Source organism: Accipiter gentilis, chromosome 8 (genome assembly GCF_929443795.1).
Source record: "Accipiter gentilis chromosome 8, bAccGen1.1, whole genome shotgun sequence".
Lineage (NCBI taxonomy): Eukaryota > Metazoa > Chordata > Aves > Accipitriformes > Accipitridae > Astur > Astur gentilis.
The window spans coordinates 11,671,361-11,694,688 of record NC_064887.1 but is presented as its reverse complement, the minus strand read 5'-3'; the positions used below and the strand labels follow the sequence as shown (position 1 = coordinate 11,694,688).

At 56.5% G+C, this 23,328-nt stretch overlaps 3 protein-coding genes across 3 annotated transcripts in view; 1 reads left to right on the top strand and 2 right to left on the bottom strand.

Moving 5' to 3' along the window:
* Positions 1-2,189: 2,189 nt before the first annotated feature.
* Positions 2,190-12,591, bottom strand: HECTD3 (HECT domain E3 ubiquitin protein ligase 3). The gene is made up of 21 exons (XM_049807452.1): positions 12,166-12,591; positions 11,910-12,070; positions 11,383-11,475; positions 10,974-11,109; positions 10,433-10,548; positions 10,036-10,149; positions 9,535-9,617; positions 8,987-9,152; positions 8,448-8,529; positions 7,330-7,512; positions 6,607-6,659; positions 6,214-6,278; positions 5,672-5,775; positions 5,224-5,343; positions 4,783-4,872; positions 4,211-4,417; positions 3,690-3,819; positions 3,159-3,233; positions 2,843-2,924; positions 2,650-2,721; positions 2,190-2,383 (listed from the first exon to the last, which is right to left on the bottom strand). The coding sequence occupies exons 1-21, from the start codon at positions 12,493-12,495 to the stop codon at positions 2,299-2,301; spliced, it is 2,547 nt and encodes an 848-aa protein (XP_049663409.1). The 5' UTR covers positions 12,496-12,591; the 3' UTR covers positions 2,190-2,298.
* Positions 12,592-12,630: 39 nt separating this feature from the next.
* UROD (uroporphyrinogen decarboxylase) lies at positions 12,631-16,305 on the top strand. The gene is given in 11 exon segments (XM_049807458.1): positions 12,631-12,768; positions 12,771-12,835; positions 13,735-13,847; positions 13,932-14,011; positions 14,212-14,274; positions 14,372-14,569; positions 14,826-14,987; positions 15,122-15,259; positions 15,404-15,504; positions 15,774-15,840; positions 16,028-16,305. Coding segments are annotated over 11 exon segments (1,290 nt in total). The 3' UTR covers positions 16,193-16,305.
* Positions 16,306-17,012: 707 nt separating this feature from the next.
* The window catches only part of ZSWIM5 (zinc finger SWIM-type containing 5), a 104,446-nt gene continuing 98,130 nt past the window's right edge, over positions 17,013-23,328 (bottom strand). Inside the window, exons 11-14 of the mRNA XM_049807451.1 lie at positions 23,079-23,236; positions 20,667-20,830; positions 20,279-20,360; positions 17,013-19,857 (exon numbers count right to left, since the gene is read on the bottom strand). Coding sequence (XP_049663408.1) covers positions 18,995-19,857; positions 20,279-20,360; positions 20,667-20,830; positions 23,079-23,236 — 1,267 coding nt within the window. The 3' untranslated portion in view covers positions 17,013-18,994. The remainder of the gene's footprint in view (positions 19,858-20,278; positions 20,361-20,666; positions 20,831-23,078; positions 23,237-23,328) is intronic.

Here is a 23,328-nt window from a genome sequence, read left to right as displayed (position 1 = left end):
ATTATTACCTCAGTTACCCTCTGTCAGCTGCAGTTGCTTCCACCAAGGCCACCAGTGGTCACCTGTTGGAGATGTCTCAGCCAGAGGTGCCCATTCCCCCGCAGCTGGTCCCCCCAAACAGCCCCAGCTGGCTCTTAGCCTGCCCATTCTCACAGATGACATCAGCTCACCCTCTACCAAAGACTAGGGCCATTTTATCCATCCCACCCCGAGCCACTCATCAACCAACTGCCCCCTGCCTAGCAATAATGCACCAGAGAGGGGTCAATTTTTCTTGCTAATTCTAGTTCTGCTCAGTAAATAACGTGACCTCCTGCTGATCTCCCTTACAGACAAGTGGGCAAGGTTGGAAAAAGCAGGATTGATTCCACCCAAATGTCAGTGCCCAGAAAGGATCTAGGATGGCTCATTTCAAAACCCAGCTCAATGCGGAAGACTCCTTCACCAACGCTCCTGACTGAGGCCAAGCCAGAAGACCAAAGTCCTTTCACCAGCTCACTCAGGCCCATTTAAAACAGACACCCTAGGAAGTGACTCAGCCACCAGCACGGAAAGGTATCACACCAGCTCTGCTCCTGCCCATGCTGGTCATTGAAATCAGCCACAAAACCACAGAGCTCAATTCTGAGATAACTCTACGATTTACAGAAAACCTCCTCCAGCTGACGGGACTTCACACCTACCCAGCTGAGCATGGAAGGCTCTGCTGCAGGCAAGGGCTGCCAGAAATGGCTTTCCTGCTCACCTCATAATGCTTCTGCTCACCTCAATGTGGTAGATGGCAGCACATGCTCTCTCCTGGTCCTACATCCCTTTTAGTACAACCCCCCTTCAGCAGGCGTGGGAATACAGCAGTTTCAAAGGAAACTGGTGAAGAGAAGGACTTTGTTTACAACTGGAAGTGATTTCTGGATGAAATACTCCTTCAACAGAGGAGAAAAAGGCATGAAGCATTAAGACAGGATAAATCTTAACTCACAGCATTAGGCCCACCCCAGTGAAGCCCCAGTGACTCAGTGGCTCTTAGTACTGGTGGTCCAACAGACCACACAGGCTGAGGATGGAGCTGGGGGTATAAAAGTGGACCAACATCTGGTAGCTCACAGTGCTAGGCAATGACTAGCCTTGCTCAGGGCTAAGAAGATCAAGGAACATTTCCAATGGTCTTGAAGATGTAAAGCTTTTATTGCCTGCTCCTCGCTCACGCACTGCGTGTCCATCTGCTCAAGGAGCTCCAATCCTTTGTACCCACAGTCTCTCCACTCCCCTGGGGAAAAGGCTTTCCCCGTCCACCTTAAGTGTCCACCTACCTCCCCAGAGCAGAAGGGAGCAGAGTCCAGTGCTGTCGTGCCCGTTACTGCTCTAACCCCTGCTGCCTGGGAAAAGAGCTTGGCCCTGCCTGCACATCTCCATGAGAACTAGAACAGATTAGTTGTAATACTGGCTTTTAGGGGAAAACCACGGCTCAAAGAGCCTGGAAGAACAGCTGCTAGGCCACCAGCACGCCGGATGCAGAGCTGAAGGTTACAGAGCAGGAGGGAAGCAGACAGTTCCCACCTCCTGTAGAGAAGCAGCTCCCCCAGCGGTCGCTGCTGTGCAAGGCGTGCAGGGAACCACGGGTGGTCACAGGAACTGGGATTTTGTGCGATGTAAAAGCATGGGAGCCCTTTCCTGACAGCACCTGCGGTCCTTCTGTGCAGGTCTGTCGTGACACCTGGTGGCCAGAGGCACCCCTACAGCACCTGCCACCAGCCTGCCCCATTTCTTCTTAAACCTAGACGAAAGATCTCATTTCCACTGACCTCAGATGAGAGCAGGAACAAGGCAAGGGAATGTGGTCAGGACACTCAGGCTAGGATGCAGCGAGCATCTCTGAGCATCCCCGTAGTCTCAGCAGCAGCTCAGTTCTCTGTCCTGTGCTGTAACTTGCTGTGCAGCTTTGCAGCCCTACCCCACTTCTGTTTGGAGCAGAGCATAGCCTGGGAGGAGTGAGAGTTGTGGAGCTGCAACAGGGACATGTGGAGAAGAAACTCATTACAAAAGCCTACCGGACCTTTCTGATGTACAAGGGCTTAGCCAGGGTTTCATTATTGCAATCACATTTACACTCCAAGCTAGCTCCCACCCTGCTGAAGACCTAAACCTCTGTGTCCAAAGAGGTGCTGGTTACCACTGCTGGGAGCCAGGCATCACACCTATATGTTTATTATATATACACATCCTGGGGGGACAAGGGAGCTCTTCCCACTGCACGGTTTTGTCGAACGATTGTCCATGCTGGTCGGTCAGGCTGCAACATCACTCTTCCCACGGACTCATATCTGTGTCAATGGCCACGCAGTTATAGGCAGCATAGCGCAACTTCTCTTCACATACCTTGGCTCTAGGGATGGCAGGAGGTGGGGGAAAAAAAAAAACACAAAACAAAAGGAGGAGTTGCCATTGCTGCATTTGTCAGCTGAGAGGACAAGACACTTTGAGATGGAAGCTATGGTTCACCAGCTGCTCACAAAGAGAATCACAGCAGTCACATGGTACAGGCAGGGGGACATAAGTGTGGCAAAGCGATGGGGCCCTATGGGTCAGCACCAAAGTTAAGAAGAGAGCCCAGACACAGTCCCCCAGATGTAGGGAAGCACCAAAACTTACGTGGCATAGTTGGGCAAGAAGAGGGTGCTGGAGCAGGTGGACGACTCCGGCAAAGCATCTGTTGTCTCAGAGCTTGGGGAGAAGGTGACAAACTGGTCAGAACCAGCAGGCCAGCGAGGCAGGGGAGACAAGACCACACACCCCTTTGGTGTGGCATCTGTCAGCCTTGCAGTCTACAGAAGAATGGACTCACCCCATCTTGTCTGGATAGATGTAGATCCTTGCTGGAAGGCGGCTTCTGCCAGTGACAAATCTGAGGAAGCGGCTGCGATCCTCTGTGAAGCAAAAGCAAAGACATCAGCAGACCCTAGAGGGAAGTGAGATGGAGTACAGCCACTTTCACATATCCCCAGCACTAACAAGCAGTTCCTTCAGCCCAGCTGCTTACTCTCCTTGGTTCCCATCTGTTCCCCAGGCAGCACTGAGGGTGGTTTCACTCTCCCAGTTCCCAGCCAGCATGCAGGGGCTGTCATGGTACAAGATATGCAGGGACAGAGCAAATCACTCACCATTGGTGAAGTTGTTGAGTGCTTCCCAGAAGTACTGAACACGGGTGTCCAATGGCTCAAAGTCCTCAAACCGGGCTGGCAGAAAGGATACAGAAAAGGAGTTTATTAAAGATCCAAGCTCCTCCTAGATAAATCAGATAAGGGCCTCCTATAGTCATGCAGAGGTCCTCTGCCAGTGCAGGAAGAAACCTCTAGGTGCCTGCAGGGTGCGAGCATGTAGACCCAAGGTTCAAGGGACACATGCACTCAGGCCCCTCCCAGAAAGCACATCCAGATCCACATCTCCGCTCTACAGAGGCTCAGATACTGGCAGCCTAGGGATGTCCCAGCCTTTACTCTGAGGCCCAGCATGGAGACAAGGGACACCCCTGCCCCCATCGGCACACCCAGCTAAAGACAAGAAGTATACAGGCCCACATTCTCACTGTAATAAAGACTAATACTGGCCTCCCACACCTCTCCTTGTCCCAGCATGGAGAGAAGACAGTCTTGTTTTCAGGGAAAGAGTTTTCAGCAGAGCCCTTCACTTACTGAGCTTCTTCAGGGCATCAACTGTGACTTCGGGGTCTCCGCAGACTTTTTTTTCCAGCTCCTGCCAGGTGAGGAGGTCAAGAACAGCTTGAGGCACCACCTTCAGGAGCCCAGCCTGCATGGCCATGATCTGAAAAAGAGACAGGGCAGGTAAGCAGCACGTCTTGCCCATTTCTCTGGTTTGTGGTTGAGCCTAGGGAGTTGACTTGATGCAAGCCATGTGACTGATCAGCAAATGCTCCAAGGAACCTGAAGAAAGGAACAGGATCGCAGAGAGATGCATCCCAGCTCATACAAGAAGCCCGTATCAGAGCTGGTAATAAAACCCCGTGCCTCCCATGCTGCTACAAGGCACTTTGCTTCTCAACAACTCCATGGACTCCAGGATCTCACCAAAAAGGACTGCCTGCTATTGCACTAATGAGCACAGGGACACTAACCACAATGCATTTTACCGGAAACAGACTGGGGGATATGTCTCTGGGAATTCAATGACCACTGATACTATGGGTCAGTGTTACCTGCTCCTTGCTCTCCTCCAGTCGAGCCTTCTGCACCAGGCGGATGAACTCCTTGCGGTCCTCATAGCGCACCACGGTGCTGCTGCCATTGGGGATCAGCTCCACCATGCGCTGGTCACTCAGGACTGTCGTGTAGGTCAGCTCATTCCCAAATTTGAACTCAAAAGTGTCTTTGTCCATGACTTCCATCACCTCCAGGAGCTTCACCTGCCCAGGCCCCAGATCAGTGCTTGTTAGAGAGATGCCCAGTGGGCAGTGATGTCCCCAAGTCCCCATCTCCTCCCTTCCCAGACAAGGGCTGGAGTGACTGTGACAGCAGCACAGCATGGGATATGCTGCCCTAGACCTGTTTAGCAGACCCTGGGGCATTGCATGCTTGAAGCAGTAGTCAGCATGGCTACATCTCTGTATTAGCTACAGGATGCATTAAATGCTATGGGTGCCCTTTTTGTGCATGTTTCTTTGACACATCACAGGAAGAAGCAAGCACAGCATGAGGACAGGGACACAAATCACCACCTTGCTGAGTGCCACAAGGAATAGGATAGGCACAGCCTCTCAGTTCCTCTCACCAGCACAGAGTCCACGGCAGGGAAGTCTTTGCTCCAGCTGACCTCCTCCCCTGTTAATTGTTTCCATACGAAGCCAGGAAGAGCCAGGACCTGAAGGAGAACAGGGATTTTGCTGAGTCTGTGTGAATGGAGACATCCCCAAAGATGGACATAGAGCTCGACAGTACAGACACAAAGGAGTTTCTGCACTCTCCCTTTCCACATGCAGAGCTCATCATAGCTGAGCAGAGACCAGACACCCTCTCTCAAGCTCCCAACAGCATCTCCCAAAACTCAGGCTGTGAGCTCTCCTAACCCCTTGGTCCCAAATCCTGCCAAACACCTTTTGTCCCAGTGTGTGATCACAGAGCCCTCCCATACTCCTGTTGGACAGGCTGCAGAAGGGGGCTAACGACTCCCTTTGTGGCAAACCTCCACACAGGGACAGGGCTGAAAGCTTACCAGAAACTCCTTGCCCCTCAGAGCTGCTCCCATGATCTGCCCAATCCACTCGTACTTTGGGAAGTCTTTACAGGAGGGGTTGGGGACATACATGTCCCGGGCTTCTCCAGTGCCATTACCCTACAGCAGCGAGAGGCAAAACTCCAAGTCATAATCTCAGTACAGCATGAAGCACCACAAACTCAGTTCCTGCTGTGCCTCTGGGCACTTCTCACAACAGAAGTGGGCTAAACCCCCCATCCTCCTTGGCAATATTCCTAGTGAGACACAAGTATCCAGGCACTTGCCAGCATATCCTAAAATGAGATGCCGCAAAGCAATCTACCCAACCCTTCACAAGGGGAAGCTTTGGACCAGTGAAAGTAAGTATGTCCCTGGCCTGCAGGGGGACAGAGACAGAACTGCCTTGCCAGATACAGAAATATCCACCTCAAATACCCTGACCCACCTGGTTGGATGTGCGCACAAAGAAGGGCAGAGGCACGGGAGTGTCTGCTGAGCTGGGACACAGCTCCTCCGACATGTCCGCCAGGCTGTCCCGAAAACCACCACCTGCAACCCCAAAAGAAGGGCATTTTTAATGATGTGAACTCCCCATGTGCTGGCCCTCAGAGTTATGGAGCAAAGATGAGGAATTCTGGTCCAACCTGGCCCAGGGCTGAGCAGAAAGCTCCTGTCAGAGCCTTACAGCACCAGAGGCAATGAGACAGGAGAAATAACATCCCTGCCTGGCCTGTGGAGAACAGCCAGAGGGAGCATTGGCACTGTCAAAGCAGCTGCTAGTGACTAATGGAGGTCTGGTTCCCATCCCAGCAAGCAGCACTCCTTATCCGGGACATGGACAGGAGTGGCAGGACAAGGCAACCTACCTCCCTTCTCTTCTCCACAGGTAGTAACACTGGGAGCAAACGACAGCCCCTACAGCAACAAAGTCACCCCATCAACCCCCGACTCTGCTCCAGAGTTGCCCTTGCCTCACACAGCCCCTACCTTGGTCAATGATGCCCTCTGCGATGAATTTGCACTCCCACCACTGGTCATAACGCAACGGCCACCTGCGGAGAACCAGGCATTGCCTCAGGTGCTGCTCAAAGCCAAGGACATGCTGGGGAGGCAGCAGGCACAGCAGGGACACCAGGCGACTAGGGTGGACCAGCCTGGGCTCAGGACAGGACAAGATCTCAATCTCCAGAGACAGCTGCATCCTCAGTAGGGAGGTGACACCTTGGGGAACAGGCCCTGATCCCATGGCTGAGCTAGCTCCTGCCCTAGCAACCCTCTCCAGAGCACAGGACATACACAGGCTGCCCAAACACCCTGCTGTGACAGAGGACATAGCTCCCAGCATTGCATGATCCCTTTCCTTCCCCAGACACCACTTACCTATAATCTAGAGGCTTTTCAAACTTGTCTGAGGGTTTCAGGCCTTCATACACCTGCAACAAGCAGAGAAGATCACAGCTGGTATCCCCTCTTCAGAGGAACCGATGCCAGGTGAAGGCAGGAAATTGGGAGAAATCTGGTTTGCCCCAAAGCTGATCTCTAAATGGTCTAGGAGCCCTTCATTTTTGGAAAGGGAACATAAATTACAGTGCTAACCACTGTATGGAGCTTCCTGGCCTTGGAGCCTTGGAGGTACATTGAACACATATTAAACCTCACAGCAGTCTGAGCTGTTTGTGCACACATAGAGCAACAGATCTTTTGGAGGTGGGAGGAGAATGACGATAGGAAGATCAGCATTGCTGTAAAACCACGATACAGGAGTATATGCAGCTGCATCATTGTCACACAAGAATTCTTTGCTGCCCTTTTAGTGCAATGAGATTGTTATGCTCTGCATTAGCAACATGCCACAGAGAGCATCCAGGATAGAGATAAGACTTCAACTCAGAGATCCCAAATCCCTCACAGATGTTATTCCTGGAAATGGGATCATCAGCACATGTAATTGTAGAGCCTATGAGTCATGTGAAGAGGCCCTGAGGACTCCAGGTACCTCCAGCTCCAAGTTGTGCCTTCCACCCACCTCTGTGTGGCTCATTTTGGTTTTGGGATGCCCCACTCTCCTCCGAGCAGCAGGGACCCTTCCAGGAGGGACAGTACCTGGGTGAAGACAGCATTCTTGCAGCTGGGGTCCAGGGCAGGGTTGTCTCGGTGCTCCATAGCCAGGCGTCGGTTAATATAGAGCCGCGGCATGAAATTGGGCTTGCTGGTCTCAGAGTCCTTCAGACACTGGGTAATGAGAGCTGTGCGCCTCTTGGACAGCAGCAAGAACTGCTTGATATGCTGCCAACAGGTATGTCCACAATGTCAGAAGTGCCCAGTCACCCGGGCACCTACTTCCTACTGAAGCCACTGCACTGCCAGGTCTCTCCCCTTCCCAGGGCCACTGTCTTCCACACACACATTCTCCTTGACAATATTTGCTCCAGCTCTGCCTCTGAAAGATTTTGCTTTCTGGCTTAAGGGAGATACCAAGCCCCATCCTCTCTCCACCAGTCATCATCTGATGCTCGTACTCTAGTGTTGCTTGGACTCTCCCTCACTCTCACCAGAACATTGGTCTTACTATCCCTCCTATTTGTAATCAAAGCAAGCTCGTCTAAACAAACAAGAATCCTCAAATGCTTTGGGTCCTATGTTGAGCTGGCACAGGAATCACAGTGCTTTCTGACACCAGGCCTGCAAACACACAGAATGGGGCTACCCCAACAATGTCCAGCACATGTATTCTGAGAGAGGATGTAAGGAAAACAGACAACTGGAGGGATGAACTCAGTCTTATGAGAAAGATGGAAATCAAAAGCTTATTAAAGCCAGAGAGAAGTTACTGGTAAAAGCCTTGCTGTTTGGACACAGCCAGCTCAAAGCCGCTGGCAGCAAGTGCAGGAACAGAGTGTCCTGGGCTGAGATCTTGGAGGGGATGTGTGTCCAGCTCACATACCCAGTGCTGCTATGGTCCAAGTCCTTTTGAGGATGAAGTGCTCTGGTATGATTCTACTTGTTAACCCATAGCTACATGTTTCCACATCAGTGTTTCAGCAGGAAACTAGCCTCTATAAACAGCATCACCTTTCACAGCTTTAATGAACTAAGCTCAGCCAGGTATTTCCCTTGAGCTGCTTTAACAGCAACAAGCAGTGACTACTTCCCTTGCCACAGCCAAAGTGCAATCATCCTGCCAGACTGAGGCCCTACAAGACACAGAGGGAACTGCTCACCTTGAGTTTGCTGAACGTGCCAACAGTGTGGTCCCAGGCTGGCACCAAGTGATGCAGCACACTGTCCAGGAGCTTGATGAACCTAAATCCCAAAGAAGAAGGTATTGTGACACAGGAGCGACAAGGATCTGCACAAGCCTATTCCAAACCAGACACCCCCAGACACAAGCAGAAAAGTTACAACTGATCCAAACCCAACCCAGCATGATACTTTATATCACAGAGCCTCTGGTACTAAATTCCCACTCCCTAGGCACTGCAGAGACTGCATGCACCTGCCCCCCACACCACAGAGATATGCTGCACTTGTGACACACAAGACACTGTGAACCTGAGCTGCAAAATTCCTCTGGAAGTGAGGAGTTACCCCAGGGAGCCCACTTTGCTCCCAAATGACCCTGCTGTTTTCTCCAGGGTCCAGGATGCCTGTCCCAAGGGAGTCACACAGCTTTACAGCTTCCAGCCATACTCGTGCTGGAGATGGCACCAACACCTGCAGGCAATGGCACCCCACTCATCTGCCCCCCTCCATGCAGTACCTTTGAATAAGCACCGCCCGTCGGTAAAGCAGGTCAGGGTCTGTCCCTTCTAGGCGAGGGTAGCGTACTAAATTGGGCAGCTGGAACATGTCAGCACTAAGGCCCAAGTCCCTCTGTCTGGAGGATTTGATTTTGATGCCTCGGAGGCGAACATCAATCCCATCATCTGCCAAGGAAGACCATGGGTGATATGCTAAGACCATGAGAAAGCAAGCCTTCCAGCATGGGAATTCTATCAGTAAAAGCACCAGGAATGTGACCACCTCCACCAGCTCTGAGGCTGGGCACCAAGACCCTGAAATACCTCTGTGAAGAAGCAGCAAGGCATTTACAGAAGTAAAAAAAAAAATAAAAATTGAAGGCAGAAAAAGACAGAATAAAAGCTGAGAGCTAGCAAACCTCAAGGTCCCCCTTGAGTTTCCCATGGTTCTTCTGCATCTTGTCTGAAACAGCCCACAGGGCCAAGAAGTACAAGCCACAGGAACAAACTCGTAATGTACAGTATCTAACAGGCGCATTATGGATGTGGCCATAACACCCACCCCTACCTCTGCACTCCACGATCCGGATCTCGATGACAGGCAGGTGTGTTGTCATGTCCTCAAGGACACACACATCTCCAATGTAGCTCCTGCAAACACAGCACAGACAAGGGCTGCAGAGCTGTTCCCTCGCCCATCCTGCCCAAATCCACTCATCTGCTTGTAAGGGAAGAGGGTTTGCATCTTTTGAAATGGGAGCCTGCAGCAGGAACCCAGATCCAGTTGCCTACAACATGGCCTGTACTGAATGCCTGAACCTGTTGGTGCCTGCTGCAACCTGCTGATCCCAGTGGGTCCCACAATCGGATTAGAAGAGCCGTGATGATTGTACCGTCTGCTATTGTAGGCAGAATGAACCCACCCAAGCTCAGAGATGGAAAGCACCTGTCCCAAGGCCCTGGGCCTCTTAAGCTAGGCTGGTACTAGCATCACTGCTTAGGTTCAGGGTGTCCAGCACCTCCAGCCCCTGCAAGGGCCATGCTACCCTCTCCACCTCCATCCACTCACTCATCAATGCCAACATCGTTCAGTTTCTTCAGATTGTCCCCTTCACCCCCATACACGGCGACCCGCTTGGGCATGAAGTTCTCATCAGTGGTATCCACTGTCAGCAGGAGCTTCCTGCAAAGGGAAGCAAGAAATGAGGAGAAGGTAACTGCAGCTGAACACCCATTGCCACTCCCCCTCATTGCTGGGTCACACTTGTTATCAAGCACACGCAGCTAGTGCTGGGATCCCCAGGTACCTGTGACATTGCTAAGACCCCTTCAAGCCCAGAGCCAGAGCAAGGGAAGAGGGGCAGGGAGCGCAGGGCAAATTTGGGCCATGACGTACTCATGCAGAGAGCGGGGGCTGCAGGGCTCGCCCCAGCCACGAGCCAGCGCGCAGGGGAGAGGTGCCTCACTTGACAATGGTGCCTTTCTTCATGTTGAGCCGCACCCAGTGCTGGCCCTGGGACCCGTCACTCTCCCAGTACGTGTCGGCATGGCTGTCGGTCAAGCATGACACATTGAAGTCCTCCTGGAAGAGGGCAGTGAATGAAAGGAAGATCAGATGGGAGTAGGATTAACTTCCCCTTAATGGTTACTGTCGTCACAGATCTTAGAGCCAGAGGGCATCAAACTGGGCTGTTCCCTTTGCTGGGCTGTGGGTAGACGCAGGGAGTACAGAGCACACAGGACACTGGGGCTGACCCTCCAAGGTGCTCTGGGGTCACACACAGCACAATATCAATGCCTCCCTAAAGTCAGCTTAGCAGCTAATATTAGCATTTTCTTCTCAAACCACAGCCCCTCCAGGGGCCACATTACACAATATGCTGCATGACGCTCCCCAGGCTTCCTTCCCACATCCTCAAACGCAGCCCAGAGCACCACAGCAAGCACCATCCACACTCCCCAGCCCCATGGCAGTCAGGCTGATGCAACCTTGTCCCTTTAACCCACCGTGTAGGATGACACATCGATGCTGTCCACATACTGCTTGACGCTGCCCAAGTTCTCATCCTCCTTCCCAATGTGATCATAGAGGAAATGCACCAGGTCTTCATCACATTCATAAGTCCATGTTGGGGGCACAAACCTATGAGGGAAAAGGGATTAATGGGTCTGGAGAGCAAGGGACAGCCAGGCAAACAGGTCAGGGTGGACAGGTACGTGGCCTGCTTGCCTTGGTCTTGACCCATTTTCTGCTTTGAGCAGGCTCATCTAGGACAAGACCGTGCCAAGCAGAGCTGTTCCCCGCTGCCTGTCTAACCCCCTCTCCCCTCCATTTGCAAGAGACGGCTGCCTGAGCACCCAGGGAGAGACAGTGGCTTGCACCCAACCACAGCAGAAGCTGGGAAACAGCTCATACCGAAGCTTCTCTACTGCGGCCTCATCCTGCTCCATGGGCTTGGGCTTCGCTCCGAGGCGCAGGGAGTACGTCAGATCCACCACCTGCTCCCATCTGAAACAACCCAGAGAAGGGGGGAGTGAGAAAAACGCAGGGGAAAGAAGGAGCTGGTGGTCGAGGAGTAGCTGGAAGAGGAAGACTTGGGTTTAAAGCCCCACCGCACTCCAGTTTCCATCACCTCCAGCCTCACCTGCCGTCCTTTCCTTTCCAACCATCTCTACTTCTTCCAGCCCACACCCCGCAGGGCGGGTGACAAGGACAGTGACTGAGCTGAAGCCAGTTAACGCCACATCTGGCATCCCTATTGCCTCACTTCTGTGGAAGAAGCGGCCAAGCGGGCCGGGGCAGCTGAGGGGCAGCACACCGAAACCCCACACAGCTGGGCCTGGGGAAACGGGGGGCGAGAACCACCCTGCTCCCTGCCGTACAAGGGGCAGCCGGGGAAGCCAGGGACGGCGACCGAGAGGGGGAGAGCGGTGGCCCCGCACCTGATGACGGGTTTGTAGTCCACCCCGAAGAGCTGCTGCTGCCGCTGGATCCGCTCCGTGGACTCCACCGGCACCAGCCGGTCCCCGCCGTCGGCGTGCTTGCACACCAGCACCCAGCCCTCCTCCAGCTCGCAGCCGCTCCGGTACTCCTCCAGCTGCTCCTGCGGGGGACAGGCGGCTCCCGTCAGGGAATGGGCAGGCCCCGCCACCGGCAGCGCAGGCCGCGGCGGCCTCCCAGCCACCCCGCCGCCGTTACCTTGCTGAGCTTGACCCAGAGCCCGGCGCCGTTGCAGTACTCCTCGCCGGTGGCGCGGAGGCAGCCGCCCTTCCGCACCTCGATGGTGGCCCGCGCCGCCCGCTTGCCGCCCCGCGCCGGCCCCGGGCTGTCCCAGACGCTGAGCAGGCTGCGGGCGGCGGCGGCGGCGGCGGCGGCGGAGGGGTCCTTGCAGATCTTGTACTGCACCTCCCGCGGCACGTAGCAGAGCGCGGCGGGCAGCGCCCGGGCGCGGCGGAAGCACTCGCTGCACTGCAGCAGGAACCGCAGCCGGCCCAGCACCTGGTGCGGCGCCTCCCCGCCCGCACGCATCGCGCACCGGCTACCGTGCACGGCGGGCAGCGACCGAACCCCGCACCGGCGGGGTCGCTACTCGCGGGTTTACGGCAAACCCCGCCCGCCGACAAGGCAAGATGGCGGCGCCCGGTGGGGCGGACGTAGGGCAAGATGGCGGCGCCCGTACCGAGTACGGGGGAGCGAGGAGCGGGGCAAGATGGCGGCGTACGGAGAGGCGGGACTACGGCAAGATGGCGGCGCCGGCGGGGCGGGACGGGGGCGGGACGGGGCGGGCTGGAGCGGAGCGGGCCGCGTCGGGAGGCAACGGAGGGGCCGGGGAGCGGCGCAGCAGGATGGAGGGTGGCGAGCGGCTCCTGTGAGTAACCGGGGCCTGCACGGGGGACACTGGTGTGGCCCTGGGAACGGCGATCTGGCCCTGGGGGCCCGTACTGGGGTCACTGGTGCGGCCCTGTAGACAGTGCTCTGGCGCTGGGGTCCTGTACTGGGGTCACCGGTGTGGCCCTGGGGACATCACTGGTGAGGCACTGGTGTGGCCCTTGGTATACGGTGCTGGTAGCAGGGTCCTGCACTGGAGTCACTGGTGAGGCGCTGGTGGGGCTGACCCCGCACTGGTGAGGCACTGGGAATACGGACCCTGCACTGGGATGGATCAGCAGGGCTACTGGTGTGGCAGTGAAGTCACTGGTCCTGCACTGGAGTTTTTGGGGACTTTGTCCCCGTGACCCCCGCCCATCACAGCAGGATGGTGCTGGCCGTTCCCCACGGTTGCCCGGGGTCCCCGTCCCTGGGGCAGGCCGGGCTCCAGGAGCCCCTCGGTGGTGACGCTGCGGGGGGGACGTTGGGACATGTGGTTGCCACCTCGGCGGGCGCCTGGGCCTCTGGGGGCTGCACGGCACAGATAGGGGCCGGGGACACCGGTGGCAGGACTGCCTGCCCCCACACCCCGCTGGCCCCAAGTCTCTCCAGGCGGGAGTAACTGCTGGCCCCGATAACTTAATCTCGTGGGGCCCTGGGCCAGGCATCGCCTCTCCCCGGGGAGGGCCTCATGATGCTGAGCAGGAAGAGGCCCTGGACCATGATGGGGAGCATTTGTCACGTTTGTCACAGCTGGGCGCAAGCCTCTTCCTGCGGTCACTGGCTGGGGAGTGGCGACAAGCCGCTGGCCCTGGCACCCCCTGCCCCCAGCTGCGGGGATCCGGCGGGGCACCTGGAGCCCTCATGGGTAACAAACCGTATCTGCTCTTTCACCCGCAGCCCCAAGGGCTTCCCCAAGCTGAAGAATGACACGTTTCTGCGAGCGGCCCGCGGGGAGGAGACGGAGCACACCCCGGTGTGGTGTATGCGGCAGGCAGGGCGCTACCTGCCCGGTGAGCAGGCAGAGGGTGTGCGGGGGGAACGTGGCAAGGGGGGCCCGGTGCACACCCCGTAATGTGCATGCCGGTCCCTTGCAGAGTTCCGGGAGACCCGGGCGGCGCAGGATTTCTTTGCCACTTGCCGGAGCCCCAAACTCTGCTGTGAGCTGACACTGCAGGTGAGCATCCCCCAGCAGGTCTGTGTCCCGCCTCTCCCCGCCCAGAGGGGGTCGGCGAGAAACCTTGGGTCTGGCCAGTCGGGGTGGCCCCAGTGAATTGTGGAACCCTTGAGGACCCCACTGCCCCATGTGCTTGTCCAGGTCCTCCATGGGGAGGGAGTCCCAAGCCCCTCACTGACGCTGCCTCTTTCCCTTGGCAGCCGCTCAGACGATTTCCCCTGGATGCTGCCATCATCTTCTCCGACATCTTGGTGGTGCCCCAGGTGAGATCTATGGCTGGTGGGAGGGAGCAGCAGCTGGGAACAGGGCTGGGTTCAGGGCCACCCCATTCCTGCTTCTTCCATTCTCCCCCATCCCCAGGCACTGGGCATGGAGGTTGTCATGGTCCCGGGTAAAGGACCCACTTTCACAGAGCCCCTGAAGGAGGTGGAGGATCTGCTGAAACTGCGACAGAAGGTGGATGTGACCGCAGAGCTGGGTTACGTCTTCCAGGCCATCACGCTGACACGACATAGCCTGGAGGGCAGGGTGCCCCTCATCGGCTTTTCCGGGGCGCCTGTAAGTGATGTGGCTCCTCTATGTGGGCCTCCCAGCTGGGCTTCTCTGCTCTCTCTCTTCTGGGGTGACACTGGCCATGACACCCCCAGAGCTGTAGGTGCTATAGGGGTGGATAGGTGGGGGATGTTAAATGCAGGAGCAGCTGTGCCCCACACTCTGGGGTGCTCACAGGTCCTACCTTCAGCACTGTGACTGGCCCCTAGCGTTGTCTTCCGTCTCCATCACCCTCCTCACTCCACTCCTCTCCTTCCCGCAGTGGACACTCATGTCCTACATGATTGAAGGTGGTGGCTCCACTACAATGGCCAAGGCCAAGAGCTGGCTCTACCGTCACCCCGAGGCAAGCCACAGACTGTTGCGGCTGCTGGCTGATGTCGTCACTGACTACCTGGTGGGGCAAGTGGCTGCTGGCGCGCAGGTGTGTCCTGGGGCATGGGGACAGGGCCAGGCAGGAAGGCAGGGACTGGGGACAGGGAGCAGAGAGGATCCAGCTTCTGGGAGGAGGAGGAGGAGGGACTGAGGTGTGGCTCTCCAGCCCTGTCTCCCTGGCAGGCACTCCAGCTGTTTGAGTCCCATGCGGGGCACCTGGGCCCAGAGCAGTTTCAGGACTTCGCCCTGCCTTACATCCGAGACATCTCCCAGGCTGTCAAGAGCAAGCTGAAGGAGGAGGCGCTGCCCCTGGTGCCCATGGTGAGTCGAGGCTGCCTGGATTGGCCCTGGCATCTGGGGGCTGCTGGAGAGGGGTGCAACCCGTGGTACCTGCCTCCCCCACTCTAGCTGGTGGAGAGGTGCCTGACCCATAGCAGAGTTACTGCCCATCTCCTCCCTCCCCAGATCATCTTTGCGAAGGACGCGCACTACGCGCTGCGCGACCTGGCCCATGCCGGTTACGAGGTGGTTGGTCTTGACTGGACCATCCGTCCCCAGGAAGCTCGGTAAGAGTCTGGCAGAGTGCTCAGGTGCCTGGGCAGCACCCTAGTCTGGGTTCACTGACCTCCTCTTCCTCTGCCCTGAGCCATCCCAGGCCTGGAGATTTCTGCTCCAGAGGTGGGGATAGTTGGGCCCCCAGGCTACGTGGAGCTCACAGCAACCAGGAGCTGCAGTGAGGGGGTCTTGTGTACCCTGCAGCGGAGGCTGCAGCAACATGGCTACCCGCAGCCTCTGCACCACATGCAACAACTCACCTGCTTCCTCCCTGCTGCAGTGCACAGACAGGGAAAGATGTCACCCTGCAAGGGAACCTGGATCCCTGCGCTCTCTATGCACCCAAGGTGAGCCGTGGCCATTGTCAGCAATGGGGGGCTAGTTCCAGCCTGTGTTAAGGGCCACCTGCCTCAGTTTCCCCACCTGCAGTGCTGGCTTATGTCCTAGCAGTCCCCCAGGCTGGCTGGGGACTGGTGGGGGTGGAGTACCCTGGGCTGGATAGGGCTGACACATGGTTTCCCACCATGCCTACAGGAGAAGATTGGCGAGCTGGTGAAGAAGATGCTGGAGGGTTTCGGGACCCAACGCTACATTGCCAACCTGGGCCATGGCCTCTACCCTGACATGCACCCCGAGCACGTGGGTGCCTTCGTGGAGGCTGTGCATGCTCATTCCCGCCACATTAACAAACACAGCTGAGCCTGGGGGCTTGGGGACAGGACTTTGGTTTGGGCACAGTCAGCCCAAGTAGTGTGTTGTCACGGGGCTCGCTCCAGGCTGGGCTGCAGCATTAAACCAGCACCTTCTCCACAGCAGCCGTGTGGCTCTAGCTGGGGGGGACACATGGGGAACTGGATGGCCCTGGACGAGACGGGCACTGATGGCAGCCTGGCAGTGGGGCATGTGAGGTCACGGGGACCCCCTGAGTGCCATTCTGCAGGTCAGAATGATGGAGAAACGGCAGATGCCAGCAAAGTGCGGGGGGGGTATGCTTCTCCCTGCCAGGCTGCACAGTGTTGTGCCAAGGGCTTGCAAGAGAGGATGTGAGCCCGGAGCACAATAAGCACCTCCTGGCACTACAGAAGTGCTCAGGCCTGCTAGGGGAGATGGGCTGCCTAAGGCTGGCAGGTTCACAGCCTGGGAGCTGCGGGCTCACAGCCCACCACTGCCACAGGCTCAGTGTGAGCCATGCCATAGTCGTGCTCAGGTGGGAATAGGAATCATGACATCAACCCAGGGCATCCCTGAGTGGGTGGGAAACCTAGCAGGACTCACCTGGGGAACAGCTGGCCATGTGGCAGGAGCCCTTCAGACACTAGCACCCTGCCACACTGGTTGGGTTGGTGACAGACACCAGGGCCCTAGCACCGCCATCACCCTCCACTGGCTCCCAGAGCCTCTTTGGGACCATCCCACTGGTCCTGGAGATCTTTTCCACACACACACTTCCCTACCGCCTCTGATCCTCGGGGCCAAGTCTGCCTGGGCTCAGCAAACCCCGCAGAAAGCAGCCCAGGATTCTGGCAGCACCTGGGGACTCTGGGTTATGACTCTGTGCCATCCCACACTGCAGCACACTCACTGTGGTCCAGGCTGGCTGTAGGATGGATCAAGACACGGGCACCAACACTGCTCTAGCCAGCACAGACAGGGTAGTGCCACCAACCTGCTGACACTGAGCGTGGCAGAGGAATTGCACTCTGAAGCAGCCAGGGTGCCTTGCCACTGCTCCATCCCCCTCCTTGGGGCACAGGAGCTGGGACTATAGGGGGCTGCAATGCCACCTCCTCCCTGGGGCTCTGCTTGCGTTGCCCGCCACACCAGGCTGCCCAGCAAGCGTGGTGACCCCTCCAACTTCAGAGAAAGGCAGTAGAGATACAGGTAGTAACGTTCATCCCTTTTATTATTAAACATCAGATGAAGAGGTCGCACACACACATACACACACGCAAAAAAAAAAAAAAAAAAAAAAACAAAAACAAACAAAAAAAAGGGAAGGAAAAAAAGAGAGAAACAGACTGGTTGAAGACCACTGTTTCGGTGGCAACAGACCGAGTACAATTGGTTTCCTGGCTGGAGCGCGGACACAAGTCACTTGCCAAAAAATGAAAAGTCAAACCAGACAGCAGATAACTAGCCCACATTCTCTAACTACAAGTCACCGTCCAGCCACCGGCCCTGGCCCCCCCCCAGCCCTCCCGACCCGCTGGCAAAGAAATGAACCAAAAACCGAAGAGCTGCTGGCCCAGGGCCGGAGAGTCTGCCCCTGCCGCGGGGCGAAGCCGGGAAGGGCTGAGCGTTGGCCGCACCACAGAGCCGGGAAGCAGAACAGTGCAGGGAGGCGGCACGGCTGCACCTGCCCCCCCTCCCTCCCCAGAAGCCGGGCAGCCCCGGTGCCCGCACGCCTGCCCAGGTGCCTCGCACCCCTGCGCCTGCCAGGAGACAGCTGCGTACAAGGCGATGGGCTCGGGTCCTCCATCGCCAGCATCCACGTTTGTCCGAGCGAGCGTCGCCCCGAGTCCCTTCCTTTGCTGTCCTCAAGCGCTGAGCTGCCACTCCTCCTTCCATCCGTCTGTCCGTCCCAGGGCTGCGAGTCGAGCGGACGTTCGCCTCCCCCCACACCCTTCTCGCTGCCGACGATGCCGTGGGAACCTGAGAAATGTTCGCGTGCCTCCTCCTCTTTTTGTATGTGGTTTTGTTTTGTGTGGTTTTTTTAAATAATAGTTATAATAATAATAATAATAGCAATAATAAAAATAATCGCCCCAGCCCACAATTTCAAGTATCCCCCAAATAAAAGACAGAATTATAAATAATTATAACTTTACAATTTAATAATTGACACATATACTATAGTATTTACAGTATCATAAATGCTTTTTTTTTGTGTTACTTTTAGTAAGCAATCCCTGAGAACAGTTACTTTAACTTGTTTTTATTGAAGTATCTTCACAAATAGAGGAGTTTGCATGTCTCGGGCGGGCGGGAGAAGCTCTCTGCAAAGCCATCGCTTTTGGTGACGCATGAGGTTCTAGTGTCGCATGTTTCTTTGCTCGCTCTTTCTTCTTTTTTTTTTTTTTTTAAATTCCCCACGTAATTTTAAAGATTTTTGTACTTTGCAACCTTCAGATCCCTCCAGCGACCGCTTCCTTCAGGAAAGAGGTATTAGATTTCCAGGTTAGCTTTTGGTATTGGCAAGGGAGGGCAGGGGGCTGAGCGAACCATCCTTTTTCCCCATGGTTGCCTTTTGGTTTGTGCCCAAGGAATCTCTGGATCCTCTCAGCGTGTGAAATTGTTAAATCCAAGAAAGAAAAAAAATTTTAAAAAAAACAAACAAAAAAAAAAAAAGAAAGAAAGAAAACAAAAAAAAAGAAACAGAAGACCAGAACAGAGCAGCCTCTGCCAATGGGGGGAAGGTGATCTCCACTTTCCTTCCTTCTTCTCTCCCGAGTCCCCGTGCTGCGGCCAGACCCTGCCAGTGAGCATGGCGGGGGCCAGGGCTCACCCAAACCGTTCCCGCACCAGCAGCATCAGTTTTTTCTTGCCTTTGTAGATTTGTTTGAGATTGTCAATGAACTGGGCGAACTGTATGTGCCCGTCCTGGGCCAGGAGGAAGGTCTCCCTGGCCTTGCTGAGGAACTCGATGAACTCCCCGTAGTGCCGTGGGCTGATGTGGGTGAGCCGGGAGTGGGTGGTGTTGATGTAGGCGCTTATCGTCGCGTCCAGCAGCTGCCGCAGGGGGGCTTTGTCGGTGGACATCAGCTTCCCCGAGTTCCTGCGGCCGGGGATGCCGGCCAGCCCTGGGGCCGTCATGGTGCAGCGGCGAAGGATGTCCGAGAGCACCGTGGCACAGTGCACGCTCTTCACCACCAGTGGGATGATGGCCGCCAGCTCATTTTTGCCCAGAGAGTGGCTCAAGGCGCAGGCCCAGAGCACGTCATTGATGGCCGGGTGCGTGTCCTGGTTGTAGGCCAGGTTGAGATGCGTCATGGCCAACGAGGCCAGTTTGAAGGCCCGGAGCGGGTAGCCCCGGTGCTCCATGTAGCGGGCGATGGTGAAGAGCTGGGTGTAGGTCATGCCGGTGGAAGCAGCGTCGATGACGATCTGGTAGGCGGTCTCGAAGGCAATGTGGTCCTTCTCGCAGAGGGTCAGGGCAGACAGGGCGCAGTTCTGCGGGTCCTTCATGGCGCACTGCAGGGCCAGGGTGCGGGCGCAGCTGGCCAGCTCCTCCCGCTGTGGGTAGTCCAGGCTCAGGCGCAGGATGGTGTTGTGGGACATCACCGTGGCTGCCACAATGCTGGTGGCTTCCGTGGGAGTAAAGAGTGAGTACCAGCTCTGCAGGATGCTCACCAGGGCCCTCACCCCTGCAAGAAAACACCAGGGTCATGGCACAGTCCTGGAGCCTGGCTCAGATCATGGGGCTGCTCCGAATCCCCAGGTGCCTGGAGCCAGTGCAAAGCCAGCCGACGGCAGTGCTGAGCTGCTGCCTCTGCCCCACTAGGGGCAGGGCAGAGGGGGACAGGCACACTGCCATGCTGCAGGGCACAGCAAACACTGCTGGCCTGGCCCAGGTACAGGGGACATGTCCCAGTCCCAAACCCAACCACCGCTGTGACCCCAGCCCTGCCAGCCAGTGCTCTGAGGTGCATCCAGTTACCTAGATAGAAGTGGGAGACGCAGGAGAGCTCAATTGCCCAGGGCTATGAATGACCCTAAGATCTCCGTGCCCACCCCGCTCCTACCACATGTGGGCCAGACCCCCCCCCGGTGCGGCGAGCCACTCACCCACTTCAGTAGCACATGTCACCAGCCACCTCACCATCTCCCGCCGCCGCCAGTTGAGGGTGGACAGAGTCATGCGCATCACCTGTGAGGCAAACTCAGGGTGACCAGCTGCCCCACGGGGCTCCAACGAGGCCACCCAACACAGTGGTGCTTCCCAAAAATCCCTCTGGCCCAGCTGGCTGCTGGCTCCCCGGTGCTGCCTCACCTCCACCCAAACCGCAGCGGGCACAGGGGCCTCCCAGGGCTGAGCTCCCCAGCTCAGGGCCACGCAAGGATGAGTTTACTCCTTCCCCAGGAGACCACCTGCTTGGTGGAAGACCATCACCAGTGCTGCTGCCACAGTGCGTGGGGCAGAAGGGCCACTGGCATCCCCAGCGCCATCCCATACCTGGAGCCCCAGCTCCAGCGCCACATTGAGCAGTGTCGTGTCCGAGTTGCTGTCAGCTGGCGTGGCAATCTTGAATGCATCCTGGGCCAGCTTGAAAATCAAGGAGGAGGAGTGGATGTTCTTCTGGATGGCCTCCAGCACTGTGCGTAGGCGCAGCATGTCCCCTGGGTGCAGGCAAGAATGGTCAGATGGCTCAGCTTCCCCCCACCTTGTCCTCAAGCCCCATCTCCTGCCTGCACCGGGTGGTGAAGAGCCACTTCAACATGGTCAGCCCCTCTGGACATGCACACGGAGGGACGCACAGGGAGGCTGGATCAGGCCCTGCCGTACAACAGCAAAATGGGGCGTCCTCCCCAGGGGTTGACACATCCTACAGCACCCATCCTCGCTCAATATCATCCTCTCCTGGAGAGGACAAACAACCCTGAGCAATCCCAGACACGTCCTAGAACATTAGCAGACATCTCCAGGCACCTGGATGTTCTATCCTGGGCTCAAGTTTGACAGCTATAAAGCAGACTCTTCCCAACAAAGGAGGGGTTTGGGGAGATACCCAGTGCTGAGTGGCTGCAGAAAGGTCAGTCTTCATTTATGAACATTAAAAAGAAGAAGAAAAGCTGTTTGCTGCACACATACTGTCTCGCCCAGCAAGTCCCATCCCTCTGCAAGGCTAGCAAAGGCTGGGCCAGGGTCACCCAGACTCACTGCAGCTTGGTCCCCGATGTCCCAGATCAGGCACACAGCTCTCACAGCTGAGACACCCCCAAGGAAGGGGGTTCCTGGCACAAAACCCAGTGATGCTGTGGGTCTCCTGCCACAGGAGGCCAAGGATGCTAGAAGGATACATGATGGCATTAGGAGATGGGGCAGGATATTGGAAGAGGGACCGACCAAGGCATACTAGTATCATGATCCTGCATCTGATCTGGCTTGGGAAATGCCTCTGTCAGCCCCTGTGGGACACAGTGTGGGGAGAGGGACCTTTGGCGTGAGTGTAGGCCAGAGATGCCAACATGCCACATCAGGTCCCTCTGCTTTGTTCCAGGTTCCCATTTCTACTCCCATAGTCATAAACTGAGCAGATGAACCTCATGCAAAGAAAACCAAGTAACACACAGCAGTATGAAAAACCTAGCACTGCACCTGGGCCCACAGAGACATCTCAGCTGACTAATAGCTAAAGATATCGCCTGCCACCCACAGCAGCCGCTTGCACCGCCACCAAAATCCAAGCCTCCCTAAAATGGCTCACAGGGGCGTGGGCGAGAGAGGCTGCGAGGACGCAGGATCGCATCAGGACATGCTGCGGCAGGGAACACCCAGGGAAAGGGACAGTGGGAAAAACATATGTAATCCAACAGCCCTAAACCCCTGGCATAAAAACCTCATTCCTGTTAAGGGCTGGAAGGGAGAAGAAACTGATAAGCTACCTAACAAAAAGAAACTAAGGTACCAGCTCTCCATCAGGGCACTGCTAGGCAGGGGCAGGACACAATTAGCCCCAGAAAAGCAGCCAAGAAGAGGGGTGGAAGGAGAGCAGAGGCTGCCGAGGCAGCAAGGCTAGAGCTTTCTGATGGCTCCTTTACGTTGCACCTCACCAGGGAAGCGGCACCTTCCCCATCAGGTTGGCAGCACTGGGGACTGGAGGCTGTTGCAGACCGTGTGGGACAGCAGCGGGCAGCACTAACTGCTCAGCTCACCAGCCGTCGCAGGGCACAAGGCACTCACTGTCCTGGTGGGGTTGGTTTCTGGACAGAGTGATGTTTAATGAAAGGGCTGTGCTTGCCTTCATCATTGTGCCTCGGTAGGAACTGAGGAGGCCCAAGAGACCAGCAAGGAGGTGCTTTATGAGCCCCCCGCAGCTGGGACCCTGTCCCAGCCATCCCCGTCTGCAGCCCTGCTGAAAGCCACACGTGGTTTGGTGCACAGGAAGGTCTTCTCCTCTACAGCCTGTGCAAGATCATTACCACAGGGCAGGCAGAGACAAAGCAGAGGTAAAAGGATAAGCACCTTCAAACTAAACCATGGCATGAACCCATGACACGTCTGGCAGGGCTAGCTGTCCTGGCAGCTGATCACGCTGCAGGGCAGGTATGGTCCAGCATCGCCCAGGGGCCCTACCCAGGATCCGCAGCACTGTGGTTGGCATCCCTGCAGGGTTGCCTGCACCTCCTGCTGGACCACGAGCCTTGAGGCCCTTTGGGACAAGAGCCCTGAAGATCCCGGACTCCGGTGGGCTGCTCCGAGGCCAGCTCACCGTGCCCTGCCCATGGTGGGCTGCCAGTGGGGCACCTAGCCGGTCTCTGCCAGTGCTCGAGGGAGCAGAAGCAGGAGCCCCCTCTTTTCTCCAGGACAATCCCTTCAATGCTCTTGTGCAGCATTGTCCCATCACCCTTGGTCCCCCCTACCAACCTTTGGCTGCTGTGAGCATGGTGGAGGCCAGCTCGCACTGCTGCGACTCCAAGTGCCCCAGGGTGAACCAGCGTGGGTATCTGCTGGGGACCACCGAGACGAGGTGGTGGGGGTGAGTCACATCACCGGATGGTGCTGTGGTCTCCAGGACAGGCAACCTGAAGGGCAAATGGGAGGAGGAAACATCAGACCCCAGCCCAGCCCCAGCTTCAGCCCCTCTCCCCGAGGCGCTGGCGAGGCAGCTGCCCGC

What these genes read in the sequence shown, in the direction of transcription:
- HECTD3 (XM_049807452.1), bottom strand. Translation starts at nt 12,495, where the DNA reads ATGCGTGCGGGCGGGGAGGCGCCGCACCAGGTGCTGGGCCGGCTGCGG. An exon ending in TGAGGGGCAAGGAGTTTCTG is followed by an intron (nt 4,873 to 5,223) that starts GTAAGCTTTCAG and finishes GTTCTCCTTCAG; the next exon opens with GTCCTGGCTCTTCCTGGCTT. An exon ending in ACTCAACAACTTCACCAATG is followed by an intron (nt 2,925 to 3,158) that starts GTGAGTGATTTG and finishes TTTGCTTCACAG; the next exon opens with AGGATCGCAGCCGCTTCCTC.